This window comes from Chrysemys picta, chromosome 1 (genome assembly GCF_011386835.1).
Source record: "Chrysemys picta bellii isolate R12L10 chromosome 1, ASM1138683v2, whole genome shotgun sequence".
Lineage (NCBI taxonomy): Eukaryota > Metazoa > Chordata > Testudines > Emydidae > Chrysemys > Chrysemys picta.
This window is the reverse complement of record NC_088791.1, coordinates 92,774,474-92,793,475: the sequence shown is the minus strand read 5'-3', so window position 1 is coordinate 92,793,475 and position 19,002 is coordinate 92,774,474. Positions and strand designations below refer to the sequence as shown.

The 19,002-nt window shown below is 43.1% G+C and overlaps 1 protein-coding gene across 7 annotated transcripts in view; it reads right to left on the bottom strand.

Annotated features, from left to right (window-relative positions):
- MRTFA (myocardin related transcription factor A) overlaps positions 1 to 18,721 on the bottom strand; it is a 171,569-nt gene extending 152,848 nt beyond the window's left edge. For 2 of the 7 annotated variants that reach the window (XM_042843516.2, XM_042843518.2), the window contains exon 1: positions 18,556 to 18,712. In XM_042843516.2, the coding sequence (XP_042699450.2) occupies positions 18,556 to 18,585 (30 nt within the window). In that variant the 5' untranslated portion in view covers positions 18,586 to 18,712. Of the gene's footprint in view, positions 1 to 2,168; positions 2,238 to 5,034; positions 5,097 to 18,555 lie in introns of all 7 variants that reach the window. The other 5 variants (XM_005302553.5, XM_065563314.1, XM_005302554.5 and 2 more) reach the window with 4 other exon arrangements.
- Between the last annotated feature and the right edge of the window lie 281 nt (positions 18,722 to 19,002).

Here is a 19,002-nt window from a genome sequence, read left to right as displayed (position 1 = left end):
CCGTGTCCCCTTCCCCATTAAAAAAACTGTACTTACATTGATAATTAACTGGCTAATGGCTGTCAAAGCCACAAAGGAGCAAAGAAACTGGTGAAGCTGAAGGCTGCTGGGGCAGAGGGAAGGATGGACTGAGCCAGAGTCTAAAAGGTTTTGGAAAGATTATATAAATTCCAAAAGCAACTGCCATTCAATATCTGATCACTTAGATTTCTCTAACTACACAGTCTTGTGCCAGATTGTTCAGGACTTCAGATAGTCACAGTTATAAAGTAAAATGCCAGGAAGCAGTTATAAAACAAAGATCATGTGTGCACTCTATAAGGAAGCACAGGCTTGTTCAGACACCACTGGAATCCCAGCCACAGAAGAACATGATGTTTACACAAAAACACAGAGCAAGAGTATATTATAGGAATTTAACCCGATCAGATTTTCTCCTCAATCCCAAAAATGAGAGACAGAGAAGTAAGGAAATCCTCTTTGGTTAAGAAAGTTGGGTGGGAAGCAACATTTCTGTTCCCACTTGCCTCCCCAATGTGTACTATACACAAATATCTTCAGAGGAGAGTTTTTCTAAAGACATACTGTGGTATCTTTCAGAGCTAATTGTCCCAGTTCCTGACTGCTTCTTGGTAAAAATACCCTCCCTTGCCCTGAAGCTGCTTGAAGACAGATATATGCATATTCATTTGAGTGAAACCAAATCCTAGTTTCCAGGATTTCTGTTAGCCCTGAAACACTGCTTTGTCCTTCAGATCATTAAACAATTAAATATACAAATTGTCTCCAAGAAAATCCCGATGGGACTTTTTGTGGCGGACAACAAATTCCGAATTTCGAACTCAGACATAGCATCCCTTAAGCCAGTGATCACTAACTGGTCGATCGCAATCGACTGGTTGATCCTAGAGGATCTCCCAGTCAATCGCGATCTCCGGCGGTGCAGCAGAGCTGCTGCTAAGACAGGCTCCCTGCCTGCCCCGGCCCCACACTGCTCCCAGAAGCGGCCAGTGCGCCCTGTGGCGGGGGGACAAGGGTCTCCCTCCACGCACTGCTCCTGCCCTCAAGCACCGCCCCCGCAGCTCCCATTGGCTCCCTGTGGCCAATAGGAGTTGTGGGGGTGGTGCTTGCAGAGAGGGGCAATGCGAGGAGCCCGCACCCCCTCCTGAACCCCAACCCCCCACCCCAGCTCGGTGAAAGTGAGTGAGGGTGGGGAAGAGCGAGTGACTGACTGAGAAGGGGGGGGAATGGAGTGAGTGGGGCGGGGCTTTGGGGAAGGGGTGGGGTAGATCCTGGGTTGCCCTTAAATTCAAAAAGTGATCTTGGGTGTAAAAAGGTTGGAGAGCCTTAAACAAATCAGATACAAGACTATCGTAGAGGGATTGGATAATGTTAGTTTGCTAGCTTACCCACTTCTTTCAATATGCCTCCTTCCACTTCACTCCATACTAGCCATACTAAGTCAATGTCAATCCATGACTTGCCCAGTAAGAGGTTCTCCGGGAATGGAGCATTTCTCAGTCTTTCCTTTTATCTTTGGATATGAAGGAAGTTACTGCCACAAAGGTCTCCAAAAGGATATATTAAGGAAAGTATTCAGTATACTCCCACTTAGGTTGCAAGTAGGCAACACATGGAGGCAGGACTATTTTTCCAGTAAATTTAGATCCTGGCTGATTGGCCTGAAGACTGACCCCATAGCTGTCTATACTATAGCATAGGCAGTAGTAGTGCAAGCTCCTCACAAACTCCGCATCTTTACAGTGTGCATCAGCTTTGACCTGGGAGAAATCACCTTAAGGTAAATGAGTTCAGATGTTCCTGCTGAGAATGCCCATGACATGATCCATTAATTAGTGCAATTTTTTTTATTATTATATGTAAATATAAAATTTAGACACTGGTCCTCTGGGAACTGGACTGTGATCAACTCATTTCACAAAAGCAAATGAACATTTTCAGTTACTATCAATCACAGGCTGGATTAGAACCAGTGACTCCAAGGTGAAAGGTTGTGTTTATCCCATTCCTGATTCCTTGAGTCACCATCCTCCAGGCCTTCATTTAAAAATCAAAAAAGAACATTCTTGCAACACATGCAGACAGAAAAGAGAAAAGTTAAAGGGACAGATGGGTGTGGTGCCACAACTGTATCCTGCCCCAATTACCTTAACGAGTAGGGGACAGGCCATCTTTGAAGATCACCTGAAATCTTTTCACTGTTGCCTTGAGCAAATCTGCCAATATAAGATCCAAAACAAAACATGTTGGGGCCAGCAAAGAAATAGCAAGAAATCTTATCAGACTAAAGGTCTGAACAGCTGTTTGTTAGGGCTTAGAAGAAGGAGCAAGAATGAGCATGTCTGTGTAATTACATCAAAAACAGCATCATCTGTACAATGGCTGATAAATCCATGTAGATAAAGGCAATTCCCCCATTAGCCTTAAAAAACCCACTCTCATCCAGGACCATATTTCTAATGCTCTATAGAAATTTTCCTCAAAAAAAATTCACATTCATTTTACTCAGTCCAGCAGTGATAAAGGTTTAAACAAAAGCTCATAAAAATCATTGTCAAGTGACCATTTCTTTCTTGAATTCATGAATAGCAGGTTCAGAAATACAGACCAGAATCCCAAATATTTTCAAATGCATTTCATAATCCAGTGCTTATAAGAGGCTTTCAAACTCTTTGAACATTGGAACGGAAGTCTGGGTGTGCATAAAAACAAAAAAGACAAAGGACTGGGGTATCAGAAGTGTCACTCGTCACAGTTTTAGGAAACTCATGGTGTGGTATTTACTAAACTAATCCTGCTCAAAAACATGAAAATAACCTCCTTTTCCCATCAAAGTCTGTACTAAAGCCCTGCAGTGGGTGTGAGGGGAAGAATTCCTTCCAATTTCAAGAGCAGCACTCTATTAAGCCTTGAACTGGTAAAGGTCACCAAATGAGCATCTAATCCCATTTATACCCTCCCCAAATATTGTTTGTGTACAATTTACTGTCCACTTTGTGCAATATTCCTTTAAAGGTTTCACCCACAGTATAAAATAATTTCCTCTGGCATTCTAGAGCAACCACTACCATCCAAGGGCAGAGCAAAGGGCCAGTTTTATTTTATTCACATAGGCTAGTGAAGTTGATCCAGCAGTTCAAAAGCCATTAGAGAGTTATTAATACAAGGCCTTTATTGTGGAAAGCAGAGGATTTGGAGGAAAACTAATTTACAGGTACTGAAGAGGTATATTCCCTGAAGTGTCCCCCCCCCCACCCCCCTCTTATCAGACTAACCCATCTGTGTGGGTCATGAGCAGAGACTGCCTGAAGTTTTCTAGGCCCATTCACCCTCTCCAATCATGAGAATCTCACATGCTCTGAATCCCCAGAAGTTACACCAATCTGAGTTTAACTTCCCTACCTTCCCCCTCAATGGTCCCCAATTTGGAATCCCAGTTTCTTCAATATGGTTTTCAGCTCTCTGAATACTAACATGACATCCATTTCAATGTCAAGGCCAGCAGATGATACCAAATTATTCAAGATCTTTTATTCCCTTTATTTTCATTGTGACACCTGCCTACATCAACCTATGGATTTCCAGCTGTTGCAAATATCTAGGCAGCAATGATCCTGGTATACTTTAGCACAGTGGTGGGCAATCTGTGGCCCGTCAGGGTAATCCGCTGGCAGGCACGGCTGCCCGCATCTCCCAGTGGCCGCGGCTCACCGTTCCCAGCCAACAGGAGCTGCGGGACGTGCAGGCCGCCGCTTCCCACAGCTCTCATTGGCCAGGAACAGCAAACCGCAGCCACTGGGAGCTGCGGGCGGCCGTGCCTGCGGACAGTCAATGTAAACAAACTGTCTCGCGGCCTGCCAGTGGATTACCCTGATGGGCTGTGTGCGTCCCATGGGCTGCCCACCACTACTTTAGAACATATTAACATTCCACCCAAGATGATTGGTTTGTTAGCCAAAAGTATTAAGGACAGAATAGGCAGGGAAATTTATTCTTCTCATCCCTAAACATGGCCCTATGACTTGAGACCTAAGGCACACTGGTGGAGAATAAATGGGTAATAAATAACGTGGGAGAAGTTTGCACTGGTGTTGCCCATGCTTTACCAGTTCTGCGGTAAAGGATTCAGCCTCCACTACAGTCAAATAGGCCATCTCTTTCCCCCCCTAACACACCTTAAGCCTGGCTTTACAGCCTGTCAGTGCTACTAGAATTGAACTAATGCTTTTCTGTCTCTTTGGACTCCATTACAGTCAACTTTTAACAAGTTAGTTAACCAGGCTGTAACAGATACAGGTGACTACACTTAGCCTATGGCCAAAAATGATTGTTTAACACATGGCTCCTGATCCTGAGGTCTACCCTGTATCATCAATTCTTTTGGGCAGGTTTAGATCACAATTGCCAGGCCGTAATTGAGTTCTAATATGGCAATTCTTCTGTGTAGACAGCATCGCCTGTTTGTGTATAACAGAGCGAGCCAGCCTACCTACCTTAAAAGCATTCAGATACAAGCATGGTATAAGAACTTATATAGAACAGTTTCAGTACAGGAAAACATCCCATATGAACATACTGTATTTAACACACTTCTCTGTACTGAGACCAGCAGCTGAGGCAGTATGGGTAGAAACAAGGTTGTTTCTACCAATATAATACAAACTGGGCTCTTCAGCAAGATACAAGCCAACTCTGACTTTCTTATGACTAGAAAAATGCTGCTACATGGATGCATTCAGTGTTGGATGTAACTACAACAGCGTGTCAACGTCTGTTTACACTTGCGATAGTACTAGTATAGATGTGTCCTGTGTTTTTCTCTCTTTTGGGAAGCTGTCAGGTCTCATGTCTATAGGGGTTTCCAAAATTCCATCTTCAGTGGAGTAGGGCAATGACAGTGATAGTGTCAACAAGGCAATGGTAAATTTAAAGCTATAGTACAAAAGAGCAAACAGGTTTGAAAACAAAGGTATGAAACTGCCCTCTCCAGAGGGGAAATTTGTTTATACATACCTTGCTTACAGTTCCCACAAACAAACACAGTTTGGTTCCATGCCAGCAGCTCCCTATGATCACTGAAAAGGGAAAAAAAAACAAAAAACAAAAAAAAAACACAAATTCAAGGCTCTTCATACACAAAACAGCCCACATCTGTTTCAGCATGATACAGAGTTCCTCCCAGAGGGTTTTTTGTCACTACCTTTGAGTATTTTGATACACACATTGACAAAAGTAGGATTGAAACAGGTAAATACCACCCCCATTTTGGCAGTTGCACCCTTAGCACTGCCAAGGTAGCACTTCTAGTTCAGTTTTGTTGATCTTTCAGTTCCAAGGACCACACTGTCTTGAGACCTCGAGTGCCAACAATATTCAGTACATAAACTGCCCCTCCCCCAACCAGCCCAGCCCTAAACATAGAATGAGGAATCTGGGAGAACATTATGACTAGTTTATTTCTTATGTTACCCATCCAAACAAAAGAGAGGACAAGAAAAGGCAACATACATGCCATGACTTTGCCAAGATTGCAACCGGAATCTCATATTTCTGCAGACTTTTTCTTGAAACCTTACGTGAGATGTTGAGTTAAACATGTAAGCATTAAAACCCCCTATTTTTGCTTGGTGCCATAGCCTGAATATGAACATATGCCAGAAGCACTAACTAAGGTGGACCAGAAACTAAAGTTAGTCATTATTTCAGATCCACCTTACAGCCTGCTATCTTAATGAGAAGACAGTAAGGATGGAAACAGGTTTCCAACCACTAACTGTGGGCTCTCCTCATTCACATCCATCCTCCATACAGATAACTTTCTTAATAAAATGATGAGTAGCCATACGAAGGACTCAGGCTAAATCTACACTACAGCCGGGATCGACACTCTGAGATCGATCCACCAGCGGTCGATTTAGCGGGTCTAATGAAGACCCGCCAAATCGACAGCAGATCGCTCTCCAGTCGACTCCTGTACTCTACCCCCGACGAGAAGAGTAAGGTAAGTCAACGGGAGAGTTTCTCCCATCAACCCCCGTGGTGTAGACCCCGCGGTAACTTGACCTAAGGTAAGTCGACTCCAGTGACGTTATTCACATCACTGGAGTTGCGTACCGTAGGTCGATTTACCACGGTAGTGTAGACATACCCTCAGATACAAAACTTTATTCTGCTTTCTACTCCAAAATACATTTCTGTTTATAGTAAGGGCTACATAATCATCATCAGCACCCCTCTAAAGAGGTGGAGGAAATCACTGCAGTCAGTGGCAGATTATCACATCATCTCTGGAAAAAAACAGCCTCTGCTTCCCACTGTATAGGCTTCAGCCCTGACAGTCCTGTTGCCATTATGAAGTAACAAAGCAACGCTGAAAAATGTAGGGGATGTGCAATAGAAAATATTATGAGCATCAGAAGGGCAGGTAGGGTAAAGAGGACTGAAGAAACACGTGACCCACACTTAGATGCTTGGACAGTTACGAAACAGGCCCAAACTTAAAAAAATTCACTCCACTGCCTAAAAGCTGAGAAGGGAAAGACATATGCAAGGCAACTGCAAAAATATAAATTTGTTAAAAAGAATTCCACTTCTACCTGGGCAACCATTGTTCTGGAGGCAGCACACTGCAAGGTGGTTAAACTATTACCACCCTAATCTAAACTGATGCAAATATTAAACTTGAAGATCTTGCCATTTTAAGATCTTCTGACAGAATTTGAACGGTCATTGTGAAAAACATATTTCTATCCTTCTTCACATGAACTCAGCATGCTGCAGCACTGTCCAGCCTTGCCAGTCTCCAGCCAAATAAATCAAGATGGCCCCCACTCCTTACTAAATTCAGCTCAGTGAGTTATTAACTTCTACACCTACTTCTGACCATTTAAATGTCAACACAAAATGCCTGCTTATGAAAATGGACACAGCAGAAGTCAAAACATCTTTTCAGAAAGATTTTGCCAAATTCATGGGATTGTACTTAGAACCCGACAAAGGGGGAGGGGGGTGTACATGCTTGTCTCACATCCACACTGCACCTCCACCATTGCTATCACTGGTGAGGCTACGCTGACAAACAGATCCTAATTTTCCTAGGCTAGGCAAGGCAAAAAAATTTATTCCTGAAGCCACAAAACACCTTGGAAAGTCTCCTACACACAAAGGTAGAGAATGATGGAAGATAAAAGTTTAGTCTCTCACTTTGCTGCATAAAAAGCCTTGTTATCTATTGATTTGCTAAAATGATTCTGCTAAACATCCTTATATTTTTTATGGAGATTGTGCCCTAAAAATTGGGTAATGGAAAGCTCTGAAGAACATTCCTGAGTGCATTTCCTGAGATTTTTTTCCATTTCCAACATATTGTATTGATATAAATTAAAGTAAATAAGAGTTAACTCCCTACTCTGTTTGCAACCTCCCTTTTTCTTTTACCAGTAGACTGTAAGTCACCTCTAGAGAAACTCCACTCGCATGAAAATTGAGAGGAGCTGGTGAAGCCTTTCAGCTAAATAACTCCTACTGGCCTGTCAATTTTTGGTCACTGGATAACACTTAACAGAATTATATGGCATGTCCTTTTTTGATTTTAAGAGCCTAAAGAGAGGAAGCAATGGAAAGAGATTTTCAGTGACTCAGTCACGGACCAAAGATTAATCTGATAACTGTTAATTATTGATGGAAAATATTTTAAATTACATTGCCTTTATTGCCTGTCTCTACCAGGACATGATCAAAAAGTAAGTACTTTTCCACTCCTTTTTGCCTTTAACTATAAGAAATCACTGCAGGCAAAATTCTACCACCTAAGTTTTCCTGAAGAAAAAAAAGTAGTGTTATCATCGCTAAGAAATGCAGAAGTCTCATCTTACTAATAAACTTCTCCATCCAATGGAAATGTTTATACACCACTGTTTACATGTTCAGGCCAAACTGCTGCTATTCCAGTGATTACAATGGGTTATTTGCCTTCGCTGGTGACTTGGAACTTGGGAGTGGCTGAACAGCATGGAAATTTACCAACTGGCACAAGTCTCTGATCTGAATGTGGCAACTGAGGTTCTGTGCCCAATTGTTCCTGCAACCAAACTGCCTTTCAGATTGAACCTATATCTTTTAAAAGCCTTTAAGTGAATTGTACTGGTGACTAGTACCAGATGGACAGTCATAAAACAGTTTCTCTATTTCTCCCCTGAAAAGGTAGAACACAAGGACTCAGTACATACTCCTCCTCCTCTACTTCCAGCCGCAAAAGTCCAGGAATCCCAATTTAGGTATGTTTTCACTGCAGAGTTAACTTGAGTTATCTAAACTCAAGTTATTCCTCTTGAATTAGTCCAGCTCAAGTGAGAGCAGACGTCTCAAAATAACACTCAAGCTGCTGTGCTCACACTGGCACTGATGTGTGTGGAACAGACTTCTGAGGGCATAGCCCAGGATTCCATGTACCTGCAGTAAGCTTAGCCACTTTATAAATTCTTTCCCATTGAACTGTGGGAGAATTTGCCAATCCTTTCTGAGCACATAGTGGGAGGAATTGTGGAAAGGCACTGTAGGATTAGTGCCACTTGAGTGGAGCTAGCCTGCATCCACATTTCAGAGCCATCATGTTAGCAACTAACCAATTCTGCTTATTTGAGTTTTAGCCTATACCCCCCGATTGGTCAGCCAAGTGGAGTTGAAAGCACAACTACACTCAGGTTAAGGGTTGTATGTGGATGGGACTCAAGTCAACCTTGCAGTAAAGACAAACACTTAAATGGACCAGCACAGAATTCATTCATCATCTATCAGTTCTTGGTCACTCAGACTGTCAACCAGGATGAAAAACAGAATTAAATGAGATTGTAGCAATTTGTGATGTGGACTCTTGTCCCACCATGAAATGAACAAAAAGTAAACCTCATATCACAAAGTATCATGCACAAAACCAAGACTAGCTTTCCAATTTTGATTTCTTGCTCCCCTAAACTAGAGAGTGGTGATGTGGAGCCAGCACATTCAACTCCCTTCTTAGACTGTGAGGAAACAGAGTTCTCTGCATCTCTCCACACCAATCTTTACTGGCAACTGATATTTCAGTTGCATAGCTACCCATCCTCACAGCTGCTGTCTTCCCTGCAGCTGTGCAATCCCTACTTTATGAGCAGCCCCAGGCTTGCTGCCCAATTGAACTGTATCTCAGCCCACTAACACTGTAAATTATCACAGCTCAATTCATAAGTGAGATAAATTCCCAGCTAATAAACTAGTAAAATCAGCTACAGCGCGTGTGCCACAGAGGTCCATTGGTACCAGTTGGGAAAGGGTTCACTACTCTATGTCACCAACTCACTACAGATAGGGTGACCAGACAGCAAGTGTGAAAAATCGGGATGGAGGTGGGGGGGCAATAGGAGCCTATATAAGAAAAAGACCCCAAAATTAGGACTGTCCCTATAAAATCGGGACATCTGGTCACCCTAACAAAACACTTTCTCAGTAATTACCCAAAAAGTGTCTTTTAAGATATTAAACGGAAGCAAATGACACACTGGCCATTAATATCACTGTGAAATGTACCTACTGACACTATATAAGGAAGTGTATATATACACTGAAATTATGTTTTAAAAGTCTATAACAAGGCAGAGTGAACAAACAGGTCTTCTGCCAGACATAAGCATAGCTATTCACCTATCCGTGTCTTTGATGTAAATTAAGCATGGTATAGCCAACACAATGGAGGTCCAATTTGCTCAGGAAGGCAATGGGAAAAATGATTGACGGGAGTATGTGAAACCAATGGGGTGGGGGGAAGCACACTGAACAAGCAACATGGGAGAAGAGTCTTATCTGGAGGTGCACTTCAAAAGGGACATTTCAACAGTTTACTGGACCATATGAGGAAAGAGAAAGGACCCCTTTCTTATCCTTCAATGAGGAAGCCAAAAGGACAGTGCTTTTTGGATTCATGAAAGTTGGATTCTGGTCACGTGGGCTAGTCAGGCTGAGAGGTTGCTTTAGGTGAGAAATTGCTTTAGACAAAGATTTTAGCCTGTCAGAATTAAGCTTAAACTCTAAGGCTAGGTCTACACTACCCGCCTAAAAAGGTGGGTAGAAATCGATCTCTCGGGGATCGAATTATCGCGTCTCGTCAGGACGCGACAATCGATCCCCGAATCGACGCTCTTACTCCACCAGCGGAGGTAGGAGTAAGCGCCATCGACGGGGAGCCGCGGAGGTCGATTTTGCCGTCCTCACAGTGGGGTAAGTCGGCTCAGATACGTCGAATTCAGCTACGCTATTCACGTAGCTGAATTTGCGTATCTTAAATCTACACACACACCCCGTAGTGAAGACCTGCCCTAAGAAACATGTTATTCCTTTTGTTTTACTTGTAATCTCTTAAAAATCTTAATCTTTATAAATAAACATCTGTGTTTTCATTATAAGTATATCCCAATGCTGTGTTATCATAAAGGACCTAGTCCTGAGTTGTGCCAGTCAAGCTGTGTGTGTGTGTACACTGTGTCTTTGGAGACCGCTTCCCAGGTTATTTCTGTGAGTGTCTAGTGACGGGCTGGATGCTACAGAAGGGGATGCTTTCAGAGGAGCATGGAGGTCTGCAGAGATCTGGAAGTCAGTTCTTGTCTGTGGCCAGAGGCTGTTAGTTTCAGGGTGCTAGATACAGCAGGTAAAACTGCTTTGCATTAAGGGCAGGTGGTGGTGAAGTACCTCAAAACCCTAAGCACCTCTGGGGAGCATCTCAGAGAGTAGAATGTCACTCCCTAACATTCTCTCAGATTTTATGGGTTAAACCAATCCTGGGAACTTCTAAATCCTTCTATATCATTTGTCACCCTACACTTGGATGCTATCCCCCACATATTGCCCACTGTTTAGTTTTTGAGAACACGGGCTCTCATGCAAATCTAATCCTTACTTGCTGCTTTTATAAACTAAATTAGAAAATAGAGCTGCTGGAGATTGCAAGATTTTAAAAGCGGTGCCACTGAAGAGATTACAATCAGTTACACATCTGTGTAGGAATGAGATTTTATCCCAACATTTCTAAAGAAAACAAACCCTCCTGGTTTGCATTTATATAAAATGGGTTAGAAAAATTAAGGCTATCAATCCCAAGCAAGTCAGCAAATGGTGCAACTAAACCAACCTGAATTCTGGCAGACTGCCAGAATTAGAGTCTTCACCCTCTTATACAGCTACTATTCTTGGTCATATTCTACCATACGTAATATACATAGACTATCTTTGGGCCAATGCACTAATAGGGCACAAGACAAATAGTTCGTTATACTCACGCTCACACTGGCTCCTGCTATGGGAAATCTCTCCACTAATACTACATCCCTGGAATTTATTTATTCTTAACAGATTAGGAACTGTTCCTAATACATGACAGAAAATTGACTCCCCTTTGGATTGTGCACAGCAGAGGAAGAAAATACGGGAGACCAAGAGTCATGACAGAAAAGGAACACTTTTCGTCAATAAGAAAAAGAGTGAACTGTTTGTTTGGTGGCCAAAACCATACTAGTGTTAGGCCTCAGTCCATAATAATAAAATCTTAATACTTTCATAGTGATTTTCATCTTTCAGGCACTTTACAAGCATTAATCTTTAACAGACAATAGGAGAGAAAGAATTCTCCATTTAAGGAAACTGAGAATTAGAGGTTAAATAATTTGCCCAATTCCATAAAGGTGGTTAGTGACAGAGCCAGGACCAGAAGTCTGGAGAACCTGGCTCCCAGTCCTATGTTCAATTCACACCTATATTCATCTTATCAAAAATTCACAAAATCACCACATTGGTGGTTTACTTAAGTCTGGTTTGCCAACAGAGCTGACTTTGGGCTACCAAATACATGCTACACATCCAGATTACAAAGTGATGCATTCCTTTATCCTGCTCTTTGCCTGCCCAAGAAGAGAAGCCAAATGCATGCGACTTCTATATGCAGTTCAAAACAATCCCCTCATATGTTTTGTTTCCTCCCTCTGATTAATTAATTGTGCACCTGAGGTCTCCTGCCAAAAGGGTTTTCATGGACCACAATTATTTGAATGCTATGGGACTGGAATCTGCATGCCTTTCCTATTACGAAAGGAGGACCAAACTGAAAGAGAAGGCTTGCCTACAAACAAGACTAAATGAAACAGGACTAGAATTCCACCCGAGAGGCAGCACATAACAGTACTTTACCAGCAGACCAAAAAGAAATCACCAATTAGCAACTCATAATTCAGTTTCTAAGCTTTAAAGAGCATATTTATTTTTAATAAATTAATTCCATTCTTAATTTTTAAAAGATTTATATAAAAAAATAACTAATTAATCTGACAATGCCTGAAACTACAGAGGTGGTGTAATGATAGATGAACACAGAAGAGAGCAAGACAGAAAAGAGCGTTATCCAGATTATATCCACTACTTTTGATTTCTTAAATATAAAACTGAACCTAGGATACAAAATAGAAGATAACCAAATTTAAGATAACATTTCCAAAGATAAACTAAGTGATCAAAATATAAGTTTGTCTCAAAACAGAAATTGATATGGATCAATAATGGGGCTGAAGAGGATGAACTACTGTTACTGCCATTTGTTTCTCACTGCCAAAAACATGACATCATGGCAGAAGGAAGGCTCCTGTATAAAGAATGCATGTCATTTATTTCCTTCAAGGACACACTGCTAATCCAACTTGCACTTAAAAATCTCAAGAGCATCAACAGACCAGCACCTCAGATAGGAGGCTGAAAATTAAAACTGTTCTCATCCCACTCCCAATCATTTTCCCTAAAGGAGCTGCACTCCAAAGAGGGAGGGGAATGGGGGACGGGGGAAGGGGCCAGGCAATGTACATATGTAATTAACCATATGTTCTCTTCCTGAAGTGCAGAATGGTACTAGCTGAAGGTAGCCAGAAAAGAAAATTCACCAAAGTGGCTGGCTGAGCAGACAATCATCCATTTCATATGCCAGTTTTAGTTTACAGTTTCAGATCAGATACACTCATCAATGCACTTCAGCAGTGAGTTCAGCATGAAACAATTACATTTCACTTGCCTGGAGCAAGGATTTGGTAGTTCCAGACGGATGAACAAATTAATTTTCCTATCATATAACACTACCCCCTCTTCAATCTCCCAGGAAAAGAGCTGAACGTCACCCCAACTCTGCTAAAAAAAAAAAAAAATCCTATTACACAGTATTCTTCCTTTAAAGACTTACTAAACACTAGATCTAGTTACAAGTAAACCGCCAAAAACAATGAGGAGCCCTTGCGGCTCCTTAGAGACTAACAAATGTATTTGGGCATAAGCTTTCGTGGGCTAAAACCCACTTCATCAGATGCATGGAGTGAAAAATACAGTAAGCAGAATATATATTCTAGAACATGAAAAGCTGGGAGTTGCCTTACCAAGTGGGGAGTCAGTGCTAATGAGACAATTCAATTAAGGTGGAAGTGACCTATTCTCAATAGTTGTCAAGAAGGGGTGAACACCAAGGGGGGGAGGGATTACTTTTGTAGTGCTAATGAGGCCAATGCAATCAAGGTGGCCCATGTAAATCACCAGTATGTTTCATAAGGCATCTTACACATAATAGTGAATTATTAGGAATGGAGCAGCTTGACAGCACGAGAGGCAGAAGACTCATCAAAGTTGTTATATCTTGTATTTGGGCATATTTGGGTAGAAAGCCTATATGAAACCACTTCAAACACATCAGATTCACTAAAGTGAACTAGAGATACATTTTTAACAGGTATAATGAAACCTTCTTATGGTGAAGCAATTTCTCCCCTTCCCGCCCTCACCCCAGAATTTCAATTTAAGGAGCATGGAATTCCTCTCCAGAAAGAGATGGGGCTGCAGAGTGAATATCCAGGCTATGAGCTGCCTCTCATTCTGGTCCCCCTGGCCAGGAGAGAGAGAGTGTGCTGGCCCGTAAGTTATAGGACTTTGCTGATGCTTAAAGCCAGCCCCGGCGAAGGGTCACTGCCACTCTAACTGCAATTTGTATAATTTTTCAAAACACTGAACAATTTGGAAACTTTAAAGGCCAGACAGGACTATTATGATTGTCTACTCTGACATCTCACACAACACAGACTACAGAATTTCAACCAGTTTTGCATCACTATAGATTTACTAGATACAATTTAATTTTAAGCAGGTTCCACTGTATTTCTAAAAACATTTTAGGCATTTGTTTAATATAGTGAAACTTGTCTGAATCAACCATTCAAGGGACTGATAAATCCTTAACTTATTGGAGATAATTTTCTATTATAGGTGCAGAAGAGTTGTCCTCAGGGTACCAGTGAATATTCTGGGGTAGTCTCTTGATTGAATATTCTCATAAAGGTGGTCTCTTGTATAGGTGTTACTACAGAACAATTCTCAAATATTTTCATAGTGTGGACCACTTATTAAGATAGAGCCCCTCTGTTGCACACCTCCTCTCCCAACCACCCAATTCCAAACAGTCCCTGTAAAATTTAGAGACTGATGTAATGAAAACAATGTTAGTATAGTATTAACGAGACAGGATGGAAAAACTCCCTTTAATGAATGGAAACAGTTGCTGAGTTACATTTCCCACCCCCCACTCTATATTTGGGCTGCTTATTTCCTCTATCTGGATGTAGGACTTCACTTTTATTGGGACCAGTCACCTTTTGTTGGTTACAGCTCCCATGACTCTAATCTCCATAGCTGACTGTAATCTGCTTCGGTTTTCCTGTATATCTATTATCCCTGCAATTGAGGGTAATCTGCAATATGATCAGAGATCAATAGTAAGAGAAATCAAGAAGTCATATTTTCCTTGAAAAGCAAGGATACTCTAACTGGTGGAAGATGCAACATTCCTGTTAGGATTTAGGGATACAAGGGTCTGTGCAAAATACAGATTTTTATGGAATAAACACAAGCAAAATGCACTAAGAGCCAAGACATCCCCCTGCTTTACAATCAAAAGCAAGTACAAATCTTTGAATCCAAGGATCTCCTGTTACTTCATATTTAAGGGGAGAAGCTGCCATATCGCTGTTATCATGATACTTTCAGACAACACCCACCCACAAACACTTTCTGAATACCATTTCTTTCTGTGTGTCATAATTGACAAACTGTTTATTGCCCTCTAAAAAAAAAGGTGTTGCCAACTTTCCCAGATGATAAAAAAAAGTGATTGGTCCAAGCTGAACTGATATTAATGCAACTACTGATTCAACCCACTAGAGCAGAGGCAGATTATTTACATATATTTTATTTGCTGCAGGAAAACTGTTGCAAAGGCAGCAATAATTAGCAATTAAAATGTCTTCTTTTTTTCCTGACAATTCAGATGCCAAAAATATTATGAAAGGGAATGGAAGGAGGAGGATGGGGCCTTTTCTCAGCAAGTTACTAAGGACAGAGATACCAAGTTTTCCTTTTTCTCTCAAGACTATGGGGCATTTATTTTCAAGTGTGATCAAGTTTTTCCTCCTCCTTTCAGCAGGAGTGTGTAAAGAACAGAAACAGGAGTTTAGAGTCAACATGCAGTTACACTGCTATTTTCTATCTTCACTTTGGTGTCCTAGACCACAACTGGTAGCTAATATAATTCCAGACAGTAAGAACCTTAAACTATTCCTTAATCAGCAGGAATGAGACACTATTACTATGGATTCCATTCTGCCACTCCCTCAAGTGCACTGGACCTGAAGCACTCCTACAACATGAATTATAACAATGCTTTAACAAATGGTCCATTTCCCTTATTAATGCTTTAGATACAAGAAAGAAGATACACTTTGGAACTGATGCTGCAGAGTTCATTTATACATATTTCTGAAGGTCAACACACCTTTCAGAATTACTCAGTTAAGAAACTGCACTTTACAGAAGTTAAAAGATATAATAGCAAGGTAAGCTTATTATAAAGGTGAAATACAAAGGTACAATAAAGGTTGAGTTTATCTCATGTGTAAATCCTGCCAAAAGCCAGGTTTGGGGGGAGGGGGAGGGGGAGCTAGCCAAAAATATTTTAATTTAACATTTTTAAGTTCTTTCCTCAGCATCCTCTAATCCTGTCACTTTCTTGTTCACTGAAGACAGTTCTGAAAGCATCATTCTGTGACATCACGGGTACCAGAAATCTTATTGCAATGATGCATTCAGGGACATCTTCACAAACCAGAAGTGACATGCACATTTCAAAGCGAAAACAATTATGGCTTAGCTAAAATTTATGTCTTAATGTCCCCTTCAGCATGCTTCGTGGAGGTAATGAGTACACACGTTTGGGTTTAGTTAGCTTTGCAATTTAAATTTTGTGTTATGGTCCTTAGCAAAGTACACAGTAAAAGTCCCCCATGTTCTGCAGGAACTTCCTCATCAAAATCTTATGGTGCACTGAATATCTGTTGGCTCACATAAAGACAAAATGCTTTGTAAAAGATCTATATAATAGTTTTAAACGGAAGCACTTTGCAACCCTTCAAAACACATTTCTTGTTGAGCACAGGCTGAGATGCAATTGCAAATGCCCTGCTACTTAAGCTATACAAGCATGATGAAGAAAAGGAAAGGCTGTAAACACAAGCAAATCCAAAACCACTAGCCCAGCCCAGCCCACTCAAGGTTTAGCATAGATAGAAACATGGGGGGAGGGATAGCTCAGTGGTTTGAGCATTGGCCTGCTAAACCCAGGATTATGAGCTCAATCCTTGAGGGGGCCATTTAGGGATCTGGGGCAAAAATCTGTCTGGGGATTGGTCCTGCTTTGAGCAGGGGGTTGGACTAGATCAGGGGTCCCCAATGCCGTGCCCGCGGGCACCATGGTGGGCACTGGACAACTAGCCGCCAAGAAGTGTGGCCACCAGACAAGCAGCTGCCGAAATGCCGATTTTCAGCAGCATTTCGGCGGCAACACTTCTTGGCGGCACTTTGGCAGCTGCGTGTCCAGCGGCCACGCTCCTTAGCGGCTAATCGACCAGCACCCACCACACGGAAAGGTTGGGGACCACTGGACTAGATGATCTCCTGAGGTCCCTTCCAACCCTGATATTCTATGATTCTATGACTGTGTCAGCTAAAAGTTTGCATGGTGCAGTAGGGAACACATACACAGATGTAATGCACAAAGGTCTTTGCTATATCTTTTGTTCACAAACATGATTTACAATACTTGTTGCACCACCAGTATACACTAATGCAAAAAATCAGTTTTCACATGTGATCACTCTGCCTACATCAGGACATACAAGTATTGCTCATTGAAGGTTCTACGGTTACCCAGGTGAAGAACTGGAGTCTTCTAGGTAGCTCCTGATCCACCATGGTGTTCGAGTTATTTTAAATATGCATTACCCACATAGTGAAAATCCAAGGACTCAGCTAGGGACAGGGTACACATCACTAAGGCTGGGTCTACACTACCCGCCTGAATCGGCGGGTAGAAATCGACCTCTCGGGGATCGATTTATCGCGTCCCGTTGGGAAGCGACAATCGATCCCCGAATCGACGCTCTTACTCCACCAGCGGAGATGGGAGTAAGCGCCGTCGACAGGAAGCCGCAGAGATCGATTTTGCCGCCGTCCCTACAGCGGAGTAAGTCGGCTGCGATACGTCGAATTCAGCTACGCGAATTTGCGTATCTTAAATCGACCCCCCCCTGTAGTGTAGATGTAGCCTAAGAAAACTAATCCAATGCAGGTGCAGACAGCATGGGGACTTTCTGATGCACACACCATAATATAAAAACAGCCCCCAGGACTGTAAATAATATGAGGAAACAGTTGCTAAATATTAAGTGGGGGTACATGGGAGGAAAGGGAAAGATACAGCAGATCATTATAGGAGGGGTTACGAGCAGTGGGGGAATTCAGCACTTCAGGTGTCTCAGGGAGGGAATTCTGCAGCATGCTGGAAGAGGGCTCATCCGGTGTGAGGTATTTCACGGATAGACTCATAGGCTGATGAGGTGTTTTATTAGAGCAGAGAGGCAGGAGGAGGAAATGAGGTGTCTCAACTTGGGGGGGGCTCACGAGGATGAGGTAGCGAGAGATGAGATATTACTGGGGGGGCGGAAGAGGCGTCTCACAGATGAAGTGTCTCTCTGGGAGGGCTCATAAGGGAATGGGGGGGTCTCACTGGGGCCGTGACTGAGGAGGGGAGAACGAGGGGTCTCAACGTGGGGGGGGGCAACAAAGCATGTCACTGGGAGGGCTCATGGAGGGGCCTGTCCCTGGGTTGGGGGCGGGGTGTCTCCCTGCGCTGGGGGATACGGGGTGTCTCCCTGGGGCAGTGTGTGCGGAGGGAAAGGCGCCGCAGACAGCGAGCAGGGACCCGGTCTCGGGGGGGAGGGGGGCGGGACGCAGAACCATCCGCGGCGCTAACAGGCGGGGGGCGGGGAGCGGGCCCCAGTGTCTCCGAGGAGGGCGGATCCCTCCCCCCTACATGGAGGGACCCTGCAGCGAAGGGGGGGGGGGTCTCGGTTCTCTCAGAGGCCCGAACCTCACACTCACCTGGTCACGGCTCCATCCCGGCTTCAGCATCGCCTCGTCCCCTTCCGGAGCCGCCCCCCTCGCCGTCGCCGCCCCCCGAGAATAAACTTCCCCGAACTGGTGGTAACCCTGCCTCGCCGCCGCCGGCTCCTCAGCCACGGAAACTGTCCCGCCCCACCCGCGCCTTGGCTAATGATTGACGGCTCCTGTTGCCAATCGGCATGCGCAGAGGTAGTTGAGTGTCACGAACGCCAACCAGTGACTGTCGAGTGGCCTGGGAAGCTAACGGACATGAATGGGAAGGGCAAGAGGGGATGGGGCGGAACTACTTGTGACTGGCTTACAACGCAGCCAATTAGATGTTAGAATTCATGTCCTCGACAGTTGACGAGGTTAGAGTGTTTAGCCCTCTGGGGAACGGAGATGTCTGGACTCTTAAAGGGATAGTACCCAGTGGGCCTCAAACTT